This window comes from Oenanthe melanoleuca, chromosome Z, assembly GCF_029582105.1.
Source record: "Oenanthe melanoleuca isolate GR-GAL-2019-014 chromosome Z, OMel1.0, whole genome shotgun sequence".
In the NCBI taxonomy this organism is placed as follows: domain Eukaryota; kingdom Metazoa; phylum Chordata; class Aves; order Passeriformes; family Muscicapidae; genus Oenanthe; species Oenanthe melanoleuca.
In genome coordinates, this window is record NC_079362.1 from 23,653,606 (window position 1) to 23,675,473 (window position 21,868).

Sequence of the window (21,868 nt, forward strand, 5' to 3'; positions counted from 1 at the left end):
CTCTAATTTGGTGATGTATGTTTGCCTTGAGTCTTCCTTGGATTTAGACTTTGTTTTACTCTTTTCAATTACTTTCTATGTTGACTGCAGGTAAACCTTTTACTCTGAAATAACTATTGTTCCAGATAAAAGTACTTCTGCTCAAGCAGTGATTCCACCCTTTCAATCTAATGCTGTGGGAACAGTGCAATAAGCAAGTGCTGAATGGACATGTTAGTTTTGATTGCATTAATGTTGTCCATCAAAACTACACACAGTAGAATGCCATTTACATCTCTGATTTAAAGTTCTTTAAGGTGAATTGTGAACTGAGCCAACTAGAAAAATTGTACACTGCTTTCTTGTAGCTTATAGCAGAATTTCTGTTCAAACAGTATTTGGCAGTTCTGCATCCAGATTATTATACACAAAGATTTTTTTTTTTATCTGGTACTATTTTTCATTTCATGATTTTGTCTTACTGTTCTAAACAAAAGTTAACAAGAAACTGCACAGAGTAACTTCATTTTCCTCCAGTGGACTGTTTTAATTCTGTGCTGCAATTGCTAACTGAATAATTATGGACACTTTTAACCTTGCTTCCAAATTTCATAGGTAGTTCTGAGAGCCAAAGGTATTTTTAACACGATCTGTTTCTTAATCATGAATGTTATTATCCATGTTTATTAAATTATATACATATCCAGGATTATATATGCCTGACTCACTAAACCTCCAGGCTTTTCAACTCGCTGTCTCCAACCAGGTTTTTTTACCTTTGTAAACTGGGATTTACAGGAAAAGCCCATGCAGAATATCAGAAGTGAAATACTCTAAAACTTAGCAGACATTAAGCTAACAGCATTGGATGTAAGCACAAAGCAGGAAGGAAAATTGAGAACTTTTCACTGTAAATGTAGACTGCCTCCTTGACACACACAAGAATCAGTTGAAGTCAGTATTGGGTCTTTCAACCCTGTTGAAGGACAAGCTGTTTACTCACCTGCTTGTTGCAAACCTGTAAGTGAGAAAAGACTTTTATGTTCATTATTCAACAAGCTTATCTTGTCTGATATGTTCTGAAATATTTGGTTTATAAATGAAGAAGCATAGCTTTAAAGTTGGTTCGTTTTGCTGATCTGCAGCTCACTAAGCCTGTAGTCTTGTGAGATCCATAAGGAATCAGGGAAGAAAGACACAGACAAAAGCCTGGATTAGCATTTTATAAAAGCAGAAGTAAAAGTAGTTAGGTATGGTTTCAGATATTGCTATTTCTTATTTCACATGAAATAATAGTAACCAGAAATGCAGTGGAGAGATCTTTAAATGGTGGATGTTGAAGGTCTGGCTTATCCCAGTAGCTGGGCTGGCCCCTCAGGAGAGAGTGTGATATAGATTTGTGTGTGAGTATTGGAATTTGAATGCTATGTTGATCTTGTTTCAGATTAGTATACCTGTGCTGTCAGTGACACTTCTGAAGAAAACCAAAACTGCCCTTCTTGTGCCAAATGCTCTGATCATAGCAACAGTGACAGACAGGGTAAGTACTGGTAGAGACAATGGTATTTCAGTGAGTAAATATAAAACAGAATCTCTGTTTGCCACTTGGTCTCTGTAATTTTTCATCCACTGTTTTTTAAGAATTCATAGCACCAGAGGAACTGAAATAGTTGAGTCAGGAGGTGCATGCACAGAAGATTACCTGCTTTGTTGACAGCTCTGTCAGTGTTCCTCCATTTTCTTGTATCTCTTACCTAACCAGTCATACCTTAGACACACAAAACACGGTTGCTTACAGTGATATTCAGGAATTATAATTGCATCAATCAGTAGGAAATGTGATGATGCTAGAAGTAGCTTCAGAAACAATCCATTTTCATTGCAAAAATATTTTTTGAGTGCAGGAAACAGTACATAAAAGCAAGTTTGGAGTTTTTTTAAGGGGTAGGTAAAACATAGCATGAAAAGTGTTTTTAGAAGAAAGAACAGATCTGGATTATGCAGCAGAACATGGTAACTTTTATGTGCCTGTCCTCTGTTTGTGTGATAAACCTCAAGTCGTAGGCTTTGAAGGAATGCCAGTTTTTCCTGCCATACTAAAGTTCTTGAAAACTGTTGCTTGATCAGTGAAGTCACCTGTCTAGTTTTATTTAGATGAAAGGAAGACTGTGTATTTTTTTATTTTTTTTTTGCAAACAGTCATGGAACTTTTGTTTTGCAGTACATGTTTGTCTCATTACTCTCCAGAGATACCACCTACAAGCTACTAAAATCTATCTGTAGACATCTTGACGTAAGTACTAGTGGCAATGAAGATGGTATGTAGCTTTGTGTTCATTATTACTGCTATCCTGCTGTGAAATACTAGGCACTTTCTTCTTTTGTTCCTTGTTAACAGTGCTGCTTTTTTTCAGGATACAAGCATGGGCAACAGTCCAAATCCCTCTTCTGCAGAAAACAGCTTCAGGGCTGATCGCCCTAGAACTCTGCCCCTGGTAAATGGCTTAGAAGTTTGTTCTTTTGTTGCATGGCATCTTTCATTGCAAGTACTATTTATAATGCCTGAAGAAAGGAAACTGAAGGAAATAATTTTATCTGTTTCTAAAATTTCCATGAATCTCTAACACTAGAAAATAGTTGGAACAATTAGCATAATTATCTGGTGATGTGCAGATTATATATGTGCATATGCTTTGGATTTATTCAAGGTCTGTATGTTCTTCATATCTCTGTCTAGCAGTCAGATTTCACTGTTCTGACGTAAAGTCTGCCATGAACAGTTTTTGAAGTGTTTCCAGTAGCAAACCTTCCTCTGTAAAACAGTCCAGTCATCTGAAAGAACTATGGAGGCACATGTGATGACCCGAGTCTGTCTATTACTGCTTGTCCTGGACTTTGCAACTTGTCTAACTTAACAGTCTTATAGACAAGGCAGGAGATGAAGCTTGAGTTCTGGTGATCTTATGGAGCTTACTTTTAAATTTGATCTCAACATCTTGATATCAGAGATTGTTCCTGGTTAAGCAGTTCTAGGGCTTTGATCTTTGGTTCAGATTCTAGAGGAAGTTAGATTGTTTAGATTTAGAATGTGGCTGAGCCTTTTTGTGATCTGTTCTCTCCATCAGGATTTCAATGAGGATTATTCTGATCTGGATGGAATAGTGCAGCAGCGAAGACAAGAGATGGAAGAGTCCAGCAGCACAGGCTCACAGACACCAGAGATGGAATGCTTCCAAGGTGAGTGAGAAGAATGGACTAGCTCTCAGTTTTGCTTCTGTATCCATTTCTGATGCAGAATCTAAATTTTTCACGGTCCTGGAGGATTATGTGGATTTTGATGTCTTCCTCAAGGCCTCAGTACTTACATTTCTGTTGCTATAGCCCTCTGAAATCCAGACTCAGGCAATGACTTGGTCATCAGCAAATCTAAATTGTCGCTGTTGGTTCCAGTTGCTTAGCCAAGCAAGCAGAGGTAGAATGTAGGAACTGTTCATGCTTTAAAACACAAAAGAAAAGTGAACAATCAAAACCCATTCTTAAGTAGTTTAATGTTACTTCTGATGTACACAAATAACATTTTGTGCAGTGGTGGCTTTTGGTCATCAAGGTTATTTTTAACTTGTGTTTTTGTGGGGTTTTTTAAACACTCATTTTATTCTTTTCAGCTATTAAGGTACTTGAAGATATCGTCCAAAGTTGTTCGTTATTTACCACACTCTTTGCAATCTGTTGTCTCTCTGTTCTTCACTAACTAGCAGCTGTTCTGATTGAAACTCACTTCATAACTCATACTTCATAACTTCATGAGCACAGCAATACTTGTTTTGTGTAGCTTACACTGAATGTTATTATGAAAACCTAGAATATTTTCTTGTACAATTAACATATATTAAGATATTAACTGCTATTACTCTGGGTTCCATCTTGACTATAATTTGTATAAGAAACTTTTGAAAGATATTGTCATTTTTTATAGCAGTTTTCTGTCACGTTATTTTTTATTAACTCTGCTTTTTTGCTCTGGGTCTTTCGTTCAGCAGAATGATTTGGAGTTATTTGCTTTTATTGGTATTTCATATTTACTGTGCATCTGTCTTTAGACATGGTGCTGTTCAGTAAATTGTGGTGTCATCATATGCCACAGAAGTGCTTCTGAATAATGTTTTGACTTGCTGTTTTACTTCCTGATGGCTAGTAACTACTTCATACCATTCCATTTTCTTTTTCCACAAATGAAAACCAATATCCAGGCAGAGAACCATCCTAGGAAAAGGAATTGAAAGCAGGGGTGAAAGGTAGCACATCTGTCACTCATGGTTGTTTCTTGTGCATCATTAGAGTAAGTCCAGAATAAGCAAGTAGAGCATAAAACTGAGTGTGATTAGATTTTTCTGTCCCATTTCTTTCAAGATATCATTGGCATTTTTAAATACAGTTAGGAAAGAGAGTTGTGATGTACTTTTTAAAGTAACAATGCACTATCCCCATTTGATATTGCTATTAAAGTAATTTGGAATCATTACTCTAGTAAATTCAGGCCTTTTGAGAGATTACTTTTGTGACTATAATCTTCTGCCAGGAAATTCAGTAGTAGCATTCAACGTTTTCATGGGTTGTCATCGTTTAAAAGATCTGGACTATAAATACCACATACATCATCTTCTTTCATTCCAGGTGCTTCTTTTTATTTTGTGTTGATATGGAATTAGTATATAAACTGTTTCAAAGATACTAAATCAACTGCTGCTTTTTACCCAAATGTATAGAAATGCACCTTTTAAAATTCTCCTCTTCCTCTATTTTTTGACCAACATGTGCTGTCGACAATTTCCTCTGACTTCATATTTCACCTCTATTGAAAATCTTTCTTTTGACAGATTATCACGTTGTTGAAACAGAGACTCACTTGAAAGTTTCCAAACCTGAGGCCAAGTCTGTTCGTTCAGATGCACATAGTAAACGTGGGCCTGATGGAAAAGCCCGAAACAGTCCTCGAAATGGTAGGAAATCAAAGACAGATCTTCAGCTGGAATAACTTGAGATTAGTTTGCATAATTATGGCAGTTTACGTAATACAGAAGATCTATTTCTAGTTTCTCCCTCTGTTTTGCATTATCTGTTGCATTCTTCAAAACACTGTTTATATTCTCTGGTCTGCTCTGCTCAAATTCAGGCTTTGTTCTTTCCCTTGCAGGCCATTCTGAAGCCTTCAGGTTCCTCCACAGAGTGAAGTCTCAGAAGCTCTTATCTCTGAACCATGTACTCGTATTTTATGCAATTCTGTAAGTTAGTGATAGCAAGATTGTCAAAAACTAGGGTTTTCCTATGTTTACATGATTGATACAATGTAAGCATGATGATATAATCAAAGCTTCATTTGAAAAAAGGAAGTTATTGGGAATTGTGGCATTTACATTTTCCCAAAATATGTGTATACATACATACATATATATGTATATAGGTATTTCTGTATAAGCCTGCATGGACAGGCCATTGATTTTTAAAAGGGAAGAGTCTTTTGATTCAGAAAATGTTAAAAAGGTTTAAGTACTTGCAGAGGTTCCTTTTGCATGTCACTTAACAAACATATATGCAGGTCTGAGATTTTCATAACTGTCTGAATACCGTTGATGGTATTCCTGAAATGTTTCTAAGAACAATACCTTTATTATTGAACATATACAAGTAATAATTTAAATGACTTCTAACAATAAATTTGTCAGGTACTGCTAAAGTTTCCTTAACTGATATACTTTATTTTTCTCTCCTACAGTGTTTGTGTTTTAATACTTTCTACCTTCTACATGAGATATAAAATCAGTGTCCTGGAGGAACGCCTTATGTCCATGACAGCCTTTGATTCACATATTAAGGAGTAAGCTAAACTCTCAGAAAATGTTGGGGATTTAAAATCTTTTTCCAGAGCAATGATTCCATGAAAAAGGTGTAACTTCTGTCTTCAGTCATAGTGTAATTTGATTAATATAATAGAGACATACTTCATACTCTTTGAGTTAATACATCTGTCTTGCTTGTATAAAGCTTTGTGCTGTCTAAATACCACTTAGAAGCTGATATGCTATCCTTTTGAATAAAAAACCCCACACCACAAAATCAAATCAAAACAAAATCCAAACACACTAAGGGACAGGCATCTGTGTATTTGAAGAGGAAATAGGGAAATATACCATAGTTACATAAATAATTCCTTTCTGTTGCTAGAGTCATGGCTGTCATCGCCCCTGTAGTTAGTTTTTATTAATTGGATTTTTTTTTTTGTCTCTGTGTTGCACAGATAGAAAATACACAAATATTAAATGGAGAGGCAGTGCAGAGGTATGTGTATTTTCCACAGTAGTTTGCCTCTATAAGTTGTATTGGCTCCCTGCTCTTGTCTTAGGACAGAAGGAAGTTAAACTGAATACTGCTGAGAAAACTAATCAAATTATTGAGCATTAGATTCTGCATTAACTCTTCTCCCCTTCTTATAACAGATTTTTCCCTGAGCTGCTCTGAAAATATGGCTTCAAAAGTCATTTGCAAACTCAGTGGAAAACCTGCACCCACATGCAACATGAGTGGAAATTCTGAGAGCTGGAGAAGCACCACATGAAAAAGAGAGGGGAAAAATAAAATTCAAGATAGAGCTGTCTCAGGCATGATGGAACTTTTTCCAAAGTGGTTCAAATTTAGCTTGCATAAGTGTGCTTTTAAATTCAGCTTTCTTTGATTACCCATCCATGACAAAACAGGTCACTCTGACATTGCACTTGCGGCCATATCAAACAATGACTGTGCTGTTTATGATCCAACTGGTCTCAGCTGTCATCTGTGGAAAGCAGATTGCATGTGTCAGAAGACAGAGCCAAGTTCTTCATAAAAAAAGGGATAGGAACAAGATGGTGCTCCATCTATGTGGCCTTGCATTTATATTTTACCAAATCATAATCAAGAAGGCAGTAAGCCTGCCTCACATAGTAGGCAGTGTCAAAAGGCTTTTTCTTACTTCTGTCATATTTTTATTAGCAGAATACTGTGTCTCTCTTCAGAAACACTAACCCAGCGTTACACTAACACATGAAAGTCCTGTTTCTGTTGCTCTGATCCCAAACAGTACAAGATACAGGAAGGAACATCTAGTGTGCACTTCTGTAGTGTCAAGGGCTTGGGCTTTCCGATTTCCTCCAAGTCACAGGATATGGAACTTGCGGAACTTTTCAGTGGAAATAGTATCAAGTGTTCCATCCAAACTTCTGGAAAATGAGATCACATAAAAAATGTAGTCAAGAAGTGATTTTTTTTTTCTGTAAACAAGTACAGTTTGCAATTTTGCCCCTCTGTTGCCATTTATGTGTGTATCCAGTTCTGTTTTCCTCTTTTTTCGTGTATATCACACTTACTTTTTCATTCTGTTTGACAGACATCAAGTGCACCAAGATTTGGGATCTCACCTGCAAATTAATGCTGATGCTGTTTGTGATGAGTTAACTGCTAATCTCAGAAAATTGGAAAAGGTAACGTCGTAAGATATAATGCAATAATAAATAAACCAATCAGGTCTTTGCTGTATTTCTATGATCTTTTATCTTGAAAAGTGTTGAGTTACCACCACATTCAATAGCATGTTTTCCTAGACAAAGGACTAGTTTTTGGACCGTAAATTAACCGCAGTCTAAACATTGGTATGTGTAAAAGCTTTGCCATGAACTGAGGCTTATGACCAGGAGAAGTGTCCCTGAGGCAGACATTTCGGGATGATTGTTACATTATGTAGTGATTTGGTGGTTTTTTTTCTTTTCTTTTTTTTTAATCCATCTGGGCTAAGGATTTTTTTTTTTTATTGGTATTTGATTAATTTTTCTGTTTGGGACTTTTGTTGAAGTTCTAGGTTTTTGATAAAGACAAATGATGCTTGTTTACATATATCAGCTTCTTCACAAGGTGGCTGGAATCTGCTTGTTTTACTTCAGTAACACAAATGCTGCTGCTCCAATTGTACAATTCTGTATTCATGACCCTTGTTTTTTACTGTTCTCTATTTGGAAACCTAAATGTATTTGATGGCTTAAATTGGAAACCTATGCCAAGCGAGTGGGTGTGCAGATTCCTTATTTGGTGTTTTTCCCCTTTCTAAAACACTTTGCCAGAGGCTGCACTGCTGCCATGACTGGGCTGGGCTGTGCTCTGCAGTGGGTCTGCTGGGTGCTGCTGGAATGGCTGTGTCCAGCACGGGCCAACCCCTGGTCCTGGCCCACGGCTGCTGCCCCTGTTGAGCTCACCCCCCCTGCCCCCAAACCCTGACAAATGCAACTGGTGCAACATACACAGGCCGAGCGTGACAAAAGCACTAGTGGAACAAAACCAAAAGTTACTTGAATTCCTATGTGCTTAAGTCACATGGGATATTTTTGCATCTGTTTCTAGAACTGAGTCTGTGCCAAGGTCTTTCAACACCTTTTTTCACTCCTAAACAAAATTTCTCAAATAGCATAAAGCTATAATATCACTGTATAATATCACTCTTTACATGTGTGACATAGGTTTTAGAAATATTGCCAAAAAAGGGTTTCTTCCCCCACATCTTCACCCTCTTGGCTATGGAAATCTAGAGTAATGCTGGCTTAACCCCTCTGTATTTTCTGGATAGCAACAGTGTGAATACAAGGAGAAAATGCTTCCAGATGGTTACCAGATGCAATCTTCAGCCAAATTATGTCATTTAAGAGGTTACTGCTTTCTGGCAGTCTGGGACAGGCTGGCAAGATGTTTCATAGGAGACCTCATTCCAGTGGGAAGCCAGCCAGCCCTTTTGCAGCAAGGCTAGGCACTGTCCCACTCCCTTATATAGTCTCTGCTTTGAGACAGTAATAGGCAGCTGGTTAGATCATTCAGCTGTTCCAGAGAAGTGACCTTCTGTCCTGAATCAGGGTCTTAAGTGGTGTTTTTTTTTGTTTAGTGGCTTTCTTTCTTTGTTTAGTGTCTACAGGATTGGAGCCTTAAAGACTTACCTTTATCTGCCAAGTATTCAAGGTGATGAAGTGTTCTGCATACAAGCTGCATCAGAATTGCCTTTAGCTGCATATTGCCACATCCTGTTCTAATCTAGATGAGCAGTGGTTAGAAATCTAATAGATTTTTGTTCTCTGAGCAAAGTTACTGCAGTTGCTTAACAGTTTCATATGTCTTAGTGAAAAGTGCTGGTAACTGGCTGCAACAGCAAAAGTAGCATTCATGTTCTACTATAACTTCATATAGTCATACCTTCCCTTACTTTTCCTTGTGACCACAGCACTGTAAACTGGAGCACTGAGATTTTCTAGATTAAAAACTAAAAACTACTCTGCAGTTAAAAATTGATTAGTGCACAAATATGTCGCAATGACTTCAGTGTGACCTTATGATTTTTACAAGTTCTCTTTCAGACTTGGAGCTGAAACAAGGAGCTACCATTGTTTAGCAAAATTCTGCTAATTTGGCTTTTAATTGTGTTTAGCAGCTTGTTAAAATGCACCATGTCTATCAAATGATAAAGCTTTAAGTTGTGAGGAGAAAATGTGACCTAATATTACTTGTTCCCTTATATTAATTTACCAAGCTAAAAGAAAATCCCTGTTTACGTGTTAAACAACTCTCATAAAATTAGGTTCTTCTTACTGTTTCCCTTTCCTCAAAATATTCTTCTTGAGAAAAGTGTGCATCTGGAATAGAAATCTTGAGGTGGGACTGAAAAGTGACATCCTTGAACAGGAAGTACAATGGCTCCTCAAATTGCACCCTGAAAGTAACTGTGACTAAATCTGTAATCACTGCTGGCAAGTTACTGAGATACTGAGATATTGAGAACATGTGTGTCTGGGGATGTGACCCACTCTATTCCCTCCTCTCTGCTTTTAAAGACAAGGAGATGAAAAGTGGATTAATAGGCTGTGTAAAAATAGATCTGTTCCAATTATTCTCAAGGATGCAACTGGCTGACATTACTTTAATTGCAACTAAAGGAAGATAATCCACAATCAATTCACTAAATCTGGTAAATGGGACATGTCTGCCAATGGTTAGAAGACTCTATTTTGCTGTGCACACGTCATGGCTGAAGCTGTTACAAATACTATTTAAATTATCCAATTAGCCATAGAGCTGTGACTTGAAAGTTTGAGGCTTTTATTGGATTTTGATTAAGGTGAAAATAATTCAGTTTCTTGTCCTACTGCTTTCTAGCTCTGATTTTTATTTCTGTCTTTTCTTGTAACTAATGGAGAAGACAATCTATAGGAGAAAATTTCAGGGAATAGTCATCATACAGAACCTAGATGTCCTGCTAGCTGATTGTCTAGGTGTTTCATTTGATGCACTTATTATAAGGGAAGCATTTAACAGGAATGCCATTGGTATGAAAAGACAGAATTAACATGCACACAGAGAATTATGAAGAGTATGGCTTGATTTTTTTTTTTTTTTATTTATTTAAAATGCAATGTAACACTTCTTGCCTCCCAATTATTTCCTTCTCTATTTCTAAGATACGGAACAACTTACAAAAACTACTTGAAGATGGTGAATGAAACATCAATGTTCTTGAACTGCTTCAGACCTCGTTCTTCTGTCTTGACAAACCGTTCCAAAGGAGCTCTGCTGGCCAGAGTTCAAGCTTCTTTATTTTCAGTCCAAGCCAAGTCTTCATGTCATCATGCGAAAAAGTCAGTTGATTCTTCAGCATGTATCTATATATTTTGAAAACATATATGGTTTGATCTACATGTATCTATGTTTTAAAAATATGGGGATTTTTCTTTCTCTATTGTGTGTGAATTAATGGATTTTATAGCTTGCTTGATGTTAGAGTTGCTTACACCAGTGCAAACCTGGTGCCTATCCTTTTACCTCAACATTTACTTTATGCCTATTGTCATACATGTATAAATGTGAAGAATGTCAGTCATGATTCATGTACTGAAGTGTTGTGTGAATGAGCAGGTATCTGTTTCAGCTATGATTATGGATTGGTGCTGTGCTCTTAATTTTTACTTACTTCTCTGCACCCTAACATCCCAAAGTTCAGAAAACAGACACCTCTGTGATTGGATGTGCAAAGTCATGAGTGTTTGAAGTCTCCAGTGCTGTAAAAAGTTCTCCAGTGCTGTAAAAAGGCTCAATTCCACTTTCTGTGGCACTGTATCACTACTGAGGGTAAGGTCTGTTTCTGCTGGGCATTCAGGTTCCATTAAAGTCAAGCCTGAAATCTGTATGGACTTGCCAATTTACAATCAAGTTGATTATGATTAGCAATATGGGTGTGACACACCTGCACAACTTAGCAAAACTGCTCATTTTCTGTCCACTCATATGGTCTCTGTCCTTTAAGTTAATCAGTGTGAAGATCCTCAGTCAGCTTTCCTTGGAGTTCTATGGGGTTTTGATTGGCTGAGCAAGTGCAATTTGTAGTCCAGTAAATGAAAATCTAGTTTTGGTATGTGACTCCAGGGACCAGATATTTCCACATGATGAGAACTGGCAAATTAATGGTGCAGCAATACAAACAATCAGTAGAGTGAATGAAAAAGTGGATGCCTGCTTTGTTATATCACATACTGTTTTTTTTCTAGAGTGCCTAAGATGGGGATTTTTAGCTTTCTGATTCACCAAGCAGGCTTATTAGTTTTTAAAAAGCAATATTTAGGATAACAACTACTATCTGTGAAGTAACAGTATTGTTTATAATATGCTATGCATTTTATAACCATTTCTGTGAAATGTATCTACTTTGTTTAAATAAACTTTTTTAAAACAAGTGACTCAATACTATAATTTGGATGAACCCAAGTCCATCCATCAGTTTTGGTCAAATGTGATATTCATGAGGCTTATAGCCCACAGTACAAAGTTAGTGCAAAACCCAGCAGCCAACACAAGGGGTTAGGAACTGCATCCTGCTGCAGTCCTTCCTCCCCTGATTCTACTGTGTGTGGCTTCTTTCTGGATCTCAATGGCAGCAGTAAGAGCAAATTTGGCCCCCAGAGCTTTGAGTTTTCTCAAGTTCCCCAGGTTTCTCAGGTTTCCTCCTTGGAGGATATTGGATGAGTATCAGAATGTTGAGGCAGCTTAGAGGGCCCTGAGGGCTCTAGCATGCCTGCCTGGCTCAAGATTCTGCCTGAGCACAGTATGTAAGAAATTTGTGAGATTTGACTCTTCTCCCTAGTGGAGTTTCTGCCTTTGCTTCTTCAGATATTGTGACTTTTTATTGGAAAATTCAGCTTCACAAGAAAACTGTCAAAATAAGTTATTTTTAATTTTTTTCTCATTCTTTCCCTACTATCCTTTACAGTTGCACAGCTCATGTAGTGCTTTAGACTCTCACCTTATCCTCTACCTTCTCCCTTCCCTTTAATTCTGTATTAGAAGTCTCTAGCTCTGTGGTTGAAAAATTGATGCCATGAGTCACTTTTATCAAAGGAACTACAAGAAAACTTGGTTATATCTAGCAGTTGAACTGAGTTAGCCTTTTACTTACCTTACATTGTCAAGTCTGTGCTTTTCTGCAGGAGAACAGAGAGAGGGAAAATATTTGATATGTGCCTTAAGTAAATCAGGCAGGCTAAGCCCTTATCATTAGCCATACGGAACAAAATAATTACGGAGGGAATGAGCAATGGGAGGTGGATGTGTGCCCTTTAGCCTGCTGCAGCAGCGTGCCAGGGGAGGCGAGTCTGGGCAAAGGTGTCACAGTGTTCTTCCAGCGCAGAAAGTGAACTGCGCTCCAGAGGAAGGGCCACGTGAGCGCCCTGGCACAGCTCAGTGCGACCCCTTTCCTGCCCCTCAGGTCTACCCTGCTCCTCCTTTTCCTGGAGGGAGGAGGAGGATAGCTCAAGGATGTCACACTCTTCAGGCATCAGGGCTCAGTGGGCAGTAATGAGGAACTGCAGAGAACTGCAAGACCCCACCTGGAGAAAGCTGAGAAGTGAGTGGAGTGATTTAAATCCTGTGATTCAAGCTTGCAGCTGGAGACAAGAAGTCGTGCTTGGGAGGAAAGTACTGTACAGGGAAAAACAAGGAAAAGCTGCTTCCCCTAAGGCTGGGACTCTTAAAAGAGCAGGGACACTTCTTTCAGTATCCATGTATACAAAGGCTACGAGGAGAGGTTTTTCCTTTTGGCAAAAGTGCGAGCTCACAGAAGTAGGTGGAAAAAATATGTGACTTCAGAGAGGTCAGAAATGCACAGAAAAATTCTTAGCACACACTGTTATTAACAATCGTATAAAACTTGCTGCACAGGCTACGTGGAAATCTACTTTTAAAAGCCAATTTTAAAACTTCTTGTGTGTTTGTTTTTCCAGTTTTGGCTACCTGTTGTCCTTCACAACACAGAGGCTAGCAAAACAGCTGAGTTCTACCGGCTAGTAATAGTGCCAGGTTCTGTGAAGATGCTTTGGGTTTGCAGGTGGAAGGCGAGAGGGGCACATCACCTGTGTTTTCTCTGGTTGTAGTTAGTGAAAAAAGTAATGAGGAGTTGTATTGGCTGCTTGGATTGAGGGGCTGTTGAATTAGTTTTCTGTCAAGGTGTCAAGTTTATGGTACTGTTGGTGTGAAGGATGCAGCTAGCACTCTAGGCAGGAAGGATTATCTGCTGAAAGCCTCCCTCAGCAGAACATCAAAGGTCGTAGCTCTCATTAGCATTTGCAGGAAACAAGCAGTTTTGTATGTGTTTTTAAGTATATCTGAATTTAATACTGTTAACTGCTTTCACATGAGCCTTTGAGGTGCGTGGTAATGTTTTTTGCTTCCTGCTACACCTGCACTTTCATTTCCATGTTTCCACCTCCTATTTAGTTGACAAATGCTAAAGAAATTTCCTGTTTGGTGTTATCCAGGCCTTTGCAGGCTATTGCTCAGCAGGTTCAGCTGCAACTGCTAGTGAGGTGCTATTCCCAAATACATAGGAAATTTTGCATTTACAGAGCAGGTGTGACGTGCAGTAATGATCAGAAAAAGCTGGCTATTTAGACAGAAAACTAAGCAAACAGTTACACTGAGCAAACAGCTCTTTTTGTGTTCAGTGCCTGTGTGTGTGCCTCTATAAACAGGAGAGGAATAATGTCATTTAAAAGGATTTTACCAGCACCTGCTTTTCAGTTTGCCTGGTGAGATTATCTGAGTCTGACAGGCACATTTGCTCAAGAGGGAAAATTGACTCATCTCATTTGACACTTCTAGGTTTATGGTTTGAACCCAGTGGAGCGTTCTGCTAAACATGGTTGCATGTGACAAGACTTTACAAAAGCAATGGGTTTTTTGCTTTCTTGTTTTTTAAAATCAGTGTGGTATTATTTTATGAATGTAGAGCCTCATAATGTCCTCTTGTTCACTAAACAGCCACAAAAAGTGTATGTCAGTAAATTTCATTTAATTGTATCTAATTAGGTAATTGTGTCTAAAGTTACTCCCTGTTTATCACAAGCCATCCTGGATTTTAACAAAAAATCAGTCAAACGTGAACAATAAAGCAATATACAATCTGCAGTAAATCCACAGTATTTGGAAGAGTTTATTCCCTGAGCTTCATGGAATGTTATGATGCCTATCACTATTCCTGTCCAAAATATAGGTATTTTCCTTTTACAGTTGTTATTTTAGACCTTCTGGTCTTCTTCCTGGTGGCACCTACTGACCCACAAGTGTCCGGTTAATCAAACTGGCCAGTAAGACTATGGCTACTCATCCTGGATTAAATCTCAAATTATTTAGGTGACAAGGCCTAGATCTAGTATTTGTAAGACCTTTTCCCCTGCTATTGGTAGTACCCTCAAAAGGGATGATCCCAAGAAGGAACTGATTAGAAGTGTGCTATGAGAGGATACTAGCAGGGTTAGTTTGATAATCAGAAGCAGCTTTTTTCTCCTGAACCTAGTTTCATATCTATTATAATTTACAAAAAAGGGGTCAGGATGCAGCACTTTAGCAAGCAGACTTTGAGCAGGAATTCAAGGGATGTCATTAAAGCCTTTCCCAAGACTATATTTCATATACAAAACAGACAAGAATATTCCAGCTCTCCTGAAGTTACAAATGCTTTTCTTGAATCACTTTATCTATTTTCCCCACAATGGGCAGTATTTGTGCCAAAAAGTCCACCCTGAGTTGGATGTCTGTTCACTAAAAAAAACACCTGTACCAAAAAACTTGGAAATTAGTTCTTGAAGAGAGTTGCCATAGAAATTATTGCCCTCCATATACTGACTAGGCTCAAACTAGCTGACAGCCTTTATGAGTTCAGTCTAGATAGCTCTTCCTCCTGATTTTTTTTTTTTAAATTTGTCCACTGTGGGTAGAGGTTCTAGTATTTTACTATGTGACCTTCTTATCTTTCCAGTTTCTCTACTAAGTCCATTTGGAAATTAATTAAATGTTCATTATGTTCTTAAATTTGAAAACACACCTTTCCCTAGCTTTACAATAAGCAGCAAGCTCCAGTCATGATGATGTAGTAGCTGCATCATGTTCTGGAGATGTGACATTCTTCCTTAAGCTTCATAACAAGGATTTTATAGTCTTTGGCAATGCAGGTAGTTTGGACTGTACAATAAAGGCTTCTTCAACTCCTGTTCTCACTTAATGGTATTGATAAGGTAATTTTCCACTGACTAGGCATTTTAACAGTGCTTCGCAGGAGATTAAAAAAAAATCATTCCGATGTGCTGTCAACTACAAAATTAAAAATCAGCTCTTCACACTATCTACAGGTAGATGGATAAAAGCTTCCCCCAAGAAGAGAAGGTAATGAGTAACTTAATTACAACCTTACATGCTGAATCTGGCACGCAGGGCAAAAAACAGCTCTGAATTCTTCCTGCACGTAGAGCTTGCTACCGTGGCAATGTGCACACGTGGGCCCATTCCAGAGCAAGGGCACTGTGGGAAGAAAGTCAGCTTGCACTAACAGCTGTTTCCATGTAATATAATGAACCACAAACTTTCTCTCACACATGAATCATGAAACATTAATGCTTCAACACTGGGTTATGATACTCACGGGAAGAAATGTCCTTCTGTATTTTTCCCAAAAACTGTTTTAAGTGATGCCACTGACAGCTCACATGAAGAAAACAATATAATCTACCTTTGCTTGCTTGGAAATGGCCACACTTCTAAAGACTCTGATCAATATAAATGGCTATAAGGAAGAATGCTGTGTGAAAGACCAAGTTCTTGATTGTATGAATGCATCTTCCATACTTCTCTTCCAAGTCTCTTCATGGATTTCCGATTCTGCAATCACTCAACCATCACAGTAAATGCTACCACAAAAACAATTTTTGGGCTGGGGTCTAAGTGAACTGAGAAAGTACAAGATTTGTGTTAGGTTTAGGATATGAGATATTGAGAATATTGAATATGAATACTGAATATTGAGAGCTCTAGAGTTTAGCTATTTCCTCCTTCTGCTTATAGACCATCCTCTGCCTCCATTTCCCATCTTGTAGCCTGGATGATGTAGCCTGAATCCAAAAGCTGATCTTCTAAATAGTAACCCATCCAAGACCAGTTAACTTTCCACCAGAGATATGGATAAGAGTCTGCAAAAGAGCCCAGTATCAAATGCAGGCATGTTGTGCAATGCCTAAAATAATGCTTTAGGAGCTTTGCTGACAATTCAACTTTTTTACTCTATTAAGTGCTTAAGTGAAGCCAGCTGTGACTGTTGTCCAACCTGCCAGCAGCTGCTTTCCTTAAAGACCATTATTACTGTCACCCTACCATCACTACATTCCTGGTCATGTGCTTCTGCTTCCAATCCCTACCAGCTCACCTGTGGTACAGTATCCCTTATTTTCTTCCAGGAAAATCAGCTGGAATTACTTTGTGCAAAGTCCACATTGCAAAGGTGTATTGCATCACCTTTGCTGCGTCAGCTTTGCTAAATAGATTAGACCATCTGAGTAATCAGTTTGGTGGACAAATGTGGAACTGGAAATTATGAGATTCTGGGGTAATAACAGATACCTTATAGGTAGATGTGGAAGATGCTGCTTTAGGTATCTATTTCCCTTTTAGTAGCACTTTCCTATGTTTAGGTTGCATAGGACCATCACACACATCCCTGCACAAAAAAATGTAAACAATTACAGCCACATTTTGCTAGATTTCCTGTTCTGGCTCAGAGAAAACTTAGCAAATCAGGCTGAAAAATGCTTTGGGACAGCAACTGATACTGACTTCTTGGTGGACCACAGAGAGAACAGCATTATTTTAAAGGAGAGGACACACCCAGTGTGGGAAACAGCAGGATGAGGCAACAGTGTACACAAGATCCTGTTCAACCTCAACGCACAAGCCAAAATATTACTTTGTAATGCTCTGATCTGCGTAAAGGAACAGTCTTCATATTGCAATCTGTCTCTGCGCTGTGTGGCTGTGGAGCAATAGTAACTCCTCTAGACAGGAGCAGGTCTCACTCAGCCCAAGATGTTGCTGGGTTGCTCTCACCTGGCAGTCAGGACATGCTGCAGCCAAGCCACCACATTCGTGGCTCATGTAGTGCGAGGCCTTGGTACCTCTGATCCCTGGCAGTCAGCCCTGCTGATGACAAACTGGGAGGGCAGGAAGGGCAGCAGGAAAGCACAGACAGCTTTTTGCTTGGACAAGTAGGACAGCAGAAGAAAAAAAAATATACAGCCTTTTGCACCCACTCTCCTGGGAAAGAGCTGTGAAGGAAATTATCAGAAAAGATTGGGAAGAACCAGATTATTGCGTGTTGGCTGCACTGAGTAGAAGGGAGAAAAAATTAATATCGTGAGTCTTAGTTAAGTAGCTTGGTAGATCCAGATTCTCTATCCCCAGAAAATATAAATCTTGAGTAATTAGATCAAATTATACAAAAAGAAACAGCACAAATTCCAAAGAAGAAAGAGCACAAATATTTTTGGCTCTGCTCTCCTGATTTACTGAACCATAACAAAAGTTGACAGCTCCCTTAGTACCAAGGAATGAGAAGCTACAGAGTGATGAAACAGATACAACATTTTATAAAAATAGGAAGTTTATGGAGATGCTATAGAAACTATTATGTCAGTCTACAGGTATTTAGGGTAAAAATTAATTGTTTTGACTTTGATAATATCTGCTATATTTCTACAATAGAACTTGGCCCAATTTCTGGCAGGCACATCATGAAAGACCATGACTTCCATGCTTAACCCACATTGCAAAAGTTTTCTTAACAGCTTAAATACAGAATTCAAAATATGTTTTCTGAGTAGCTGAAAGGCATTGAAAACCAAGAAAATCATTAATCATTTGCATATTCAGCAGACTCCAAAATACCGATGTCTTATCCCAGTTTCAAAAAAAACCCAAAGAAAGAAGTTAAGACTCTGAGGCATTACAAGCTTCCCAATTAATTAGGAAATTTTTAGTGTGAAAAACTCAAGAAAGAATTGTACACAGTATTCTTCAAATTTACTGTTTCCCACAGGAATAGCACAGGCTAAGTACAAGGAAGGGTTACCCTTTCTGTGAACCTTCAGTATTTTTTCATAAAGAAGAAGGCAGTGAACAGCCGGAAGAGAAAATGATATGATCAGCATGCAAGCCAGAGTACTCAGACAAACAATGGCTGACATAAATCTCACAGAGGTTTGAAACACGTGGTTTGCAACATCAGAGATGATTTTTAAAAACACAGAACAGAGAGACTGGTGTGGTGTTTTGGCTTGGGGCTTTTTTTGACAAAACATGCTTCATGACATTGGGACAATTTTCACAGCAAAGAACACATTAAGAGGAACACAACCATCAAAACAATGTTTCCTCTGTTCTGAGACGCCTTCCTTCGTATTCTTGGTGGGGTCTTTTTCCGTAATCACAATAGATAATTTTGACAGCCTGTTAGATTCATGCTCCAGTCAATGAATTCTGAACAGATTTGGAGGTTTGGGTTGATACTGTACCTTAGTGAATATGTCTATCTATGTCTCATCTGCCAGAAATGCAAAACTTATGTGCTAGGTTAAACTACATCTGCCTCCTTTCCCTGCATTTTCCTCACACAGTAATCCTCTTATCTTTTTATATATTCAAAACCACACTCTTTCAATTAATTCTATTTTGCACACTCTGCCCCATCTCTCACTTGCATCTCTCACTGACCTTCCCCAGCATTCCAAATACAATAACCAACAGTTAAAATCCTGGTACCAGCACTTAAAATCCTGTGTGTGCCTTTCACATTGGCTTCTCATCATCAGTATCGTACCATCCTTTCTGGTAATTTTGAATTCCTCATCCTCACTTTCAAGGCCCTTTCATTTTCTGCAGCCAAAAATGGGTAGGTGCCTACAACACATCCTCCAGCAAAACTAAGGTACTTTTCAGACTTTGCAGGGAGTCACTTCAACATTAAACTGGCAGTGAAAAAAAATAAATAAATCAGTAACACAGCTAACTGAAAAAATATGGGAAGAAAACAAGCAGGCAAAACAGAGTCACAGCAGACAGTGTTGGTTAAGCCAAACTAAAGTCCTCAAACTGGGTTTTTAACCTGCAAGGACTTACTACAATAGCAAAGCATCAGAGAATAGTCCAATTTATACTGTTTCATGAAACATCACCATAACCTTATTCTGCTACTTCTTGTGCTTTAAACCATAAATCAACTGCTGTTTAGGTAAAACTAAGAAAAGGACTGTGGCAAACAGATAGTCCCCATCTCTCCAACACATAATCATGAGCACATAGTGTGTTAAGTGAAAACAGTCACACAGGAGCTAGAAGGAGGTTTATATTCTGGGATTCCACAGGAATCCTTCACACATTTTGAGGTAAATGTGTTAATAAAAATATCAGCAATAGTGGTAAAAAATGTAGGTAGACAAAATACAACTCAAAGAAGAGGTATGTGCTACACGTTTTAAACATATTTCTAGTACAGCTGCTGCATTGGACTGAGTAATTTGTATTATAGGTTAGTCTAAATCAGGACAGAGAATAAGTAGCTTATAAAATCCACAGAAGACAGGAGACAATAATAGTAACAGTTTGTGGTTCAACTAAAAATCCTTAGAAGCAAGAGAGCTAGTATTTATCCTGTCCCTCCTGAATCTCCCATTTTTAAAATCACACACTGCCATTTCATTACCTCTGTAACATTCTGCTCAATAAGAGCAGGTGATGTTACCTTCCCTATCACAGCTAAGGAGATTTGGGACACCTGTAAGGAGAGTGTCAGGGAAGCATGAAACACAATTGCCACATGCTGCCAGTTTTCCAGACTTAAATATAATGAAAAGACATGCCTTCCTCCAAAACTGAGAGATCTAACTCAAGCTGTTTGTTCCTCGTAACTTCACCTTGAAATCAGGCTGCAGGAAAAGAGCTGTAATGCCAGAGAGCAGCAGCATACTGGGCAAAGTAAGTATTAAATCATTTGTTCTCCCTGGCTGAAACACTATTATTTTTACCCTTTGGCTTTTGGAGTTAATGTTTTATCTAACAATTGCACTAATCAACTGAGGCTTTTGCAGAATAGAGTGTATTTAATTACTAGCTCAGAGACAGCAGTCCCAGATGGACTGGAACATAAAAAACATTCAGACAAAGAGGTCTGTGTTCCACACAGCTGGCTAGCAACTGCAAAGGCTGCCCTTGGGCAGGCTTTAGCCTGACCAACAGCGACACCGGGAGGAACACAAAGGTTTTTAAAACTGTGTAAGTCCCTGTCCAAAATCCACATACATTTTCCTGTTATTTGGAGGAAAGTAATGAGCTGAATGGAAAATCAGTGCTAATAATTCAGCAGAAAGGAAAGGCTGCTATTATATAAGACAGTACTTACCTTTGTACCAGCAATCCATAGGATAACCATGTTCAAAATGTGAGCCAAGAAAGACACCTTCTCATTTCAAGAAGCACTTCAATGACAGCAGATGTTTGCACACTGAATGCAATTAATTAATTAGTTTTCAAACACCAAGCATGTACAACTTGACAGCACAGCTTGCTGATTAAGGAATACAAAAGAGAAGACACTAAAAAAAAATCCATACTAAGTCACTGTTTTTACTCAAGAAATTGATTCTGTGTGATTTAAGTAATTTTACCCCTATATTATAAGCCTTAAATTTTTTTTCTGCTTCCACTTAGGAAAATAAGAGGACACACTTGTGCAATACATGACCAACACCTTAATGCAGGACCAAAATAGACAGTGATCCAAAAAAAAATCCAGGCACAGAAGTCTCCTGTAATTTACATCTTTTTCACATAATTACTAATGAAATTAATGCAGAGACACGAATGGGCTAGTACACCTAATGAGTCTTGAATGCATCATCTAGCACACATGATTTCTCATACAGAAACACAGATGCCACAAATCAAAAGTTCTAGCAGCCATGTGGTTTTGAACTTGTGCAGCAACAGCACAGAATGATGAAAACACTACATGAGAAGAATGTGATATAACATGAACGGGCTGGTGTATTATTGCTGAAAGAAAATGGCGAACACTTTCCCAGCTACTTCAAATTCAGCACTGCAGGACCATTTTTTGCAAAATCCCAAGTTGCGACCTACTACTGGCACGTAGTATCCTTGATTCCTGAAAATCATCACCTCTGCAAGAAGCTGTGATAGGACACAACAGGAAGAGAAGCAGCCTACAGCTCCCATTCTCATGTTTCATTAAAAAAGCAATTTCTCTGTTTATCAGCAAAAATATTAGTAGAATTTTCATTTTTCTTCAGGTAATAATATGGCAAAAAGAAAAGAAATTACTTGTAAGAGTGTTCCCACCAAGGTCATTTCAGAGTAAGCAATACTGTGCTAACAAATGAATTATTGATCACGTGTCATTTAACACTTGTTATTCACTGGTGTTACACACTCAGTGGTAATTAAG

At 38.3% G+C, this 21,868-nt stretch overlaps 1 protein-coding gene across 2 annotated transcripts in view; it reads left to right on the plus strand.

Moving 5' to 3' along the window:
- The window catches only part of GRAMD2B (GRAM domain containing 2B), a 50,839-nt gene extending 39,068 nt beyond the window's left edge, over positions 1-11,771 (plus strand). For both annotated transcript variants that reach the window (XM_056513545.1, XM_056513546.1), the window contains exons 6-14: positions 1,424-1,519; positions 2,201-2,272; positions 2,394-2,474; positions 3,105-3,216; positions 4,857-4,979; positions 5,174-5,261; positions 5,753-5,854; positions 7,400-7,493; positions 10,500-11,771. In XM_056513545.1, the coding sequence (XP_056369520.1) occupies positions 1,424-1,519; positions 2,201-2,272; positions 2,394-2,474; positions 3,105-3,216; positions 4,857-4,979; positions 5,174-5,261; positions 5,753-5,854; positions 7,400-7,493; positions 10,500-10,541 (810 nt within the window). In that variant the 3' untranslated portion in view covers positions 10,542-11,771. The remainder of the gene's footprint in view (positions 1-1,423; positions 1,520-2,200; positions 2,273-2,393; positions 2,475-3,104; positions 3,217-4,856; positions 4,980-5,173; positions 5,262-5,752; positions 5,855-7,399; positions 7,494-10,499) is intronic.
- Positions 11,772-21,868: the final 10,097 nt, after the last annotated feature.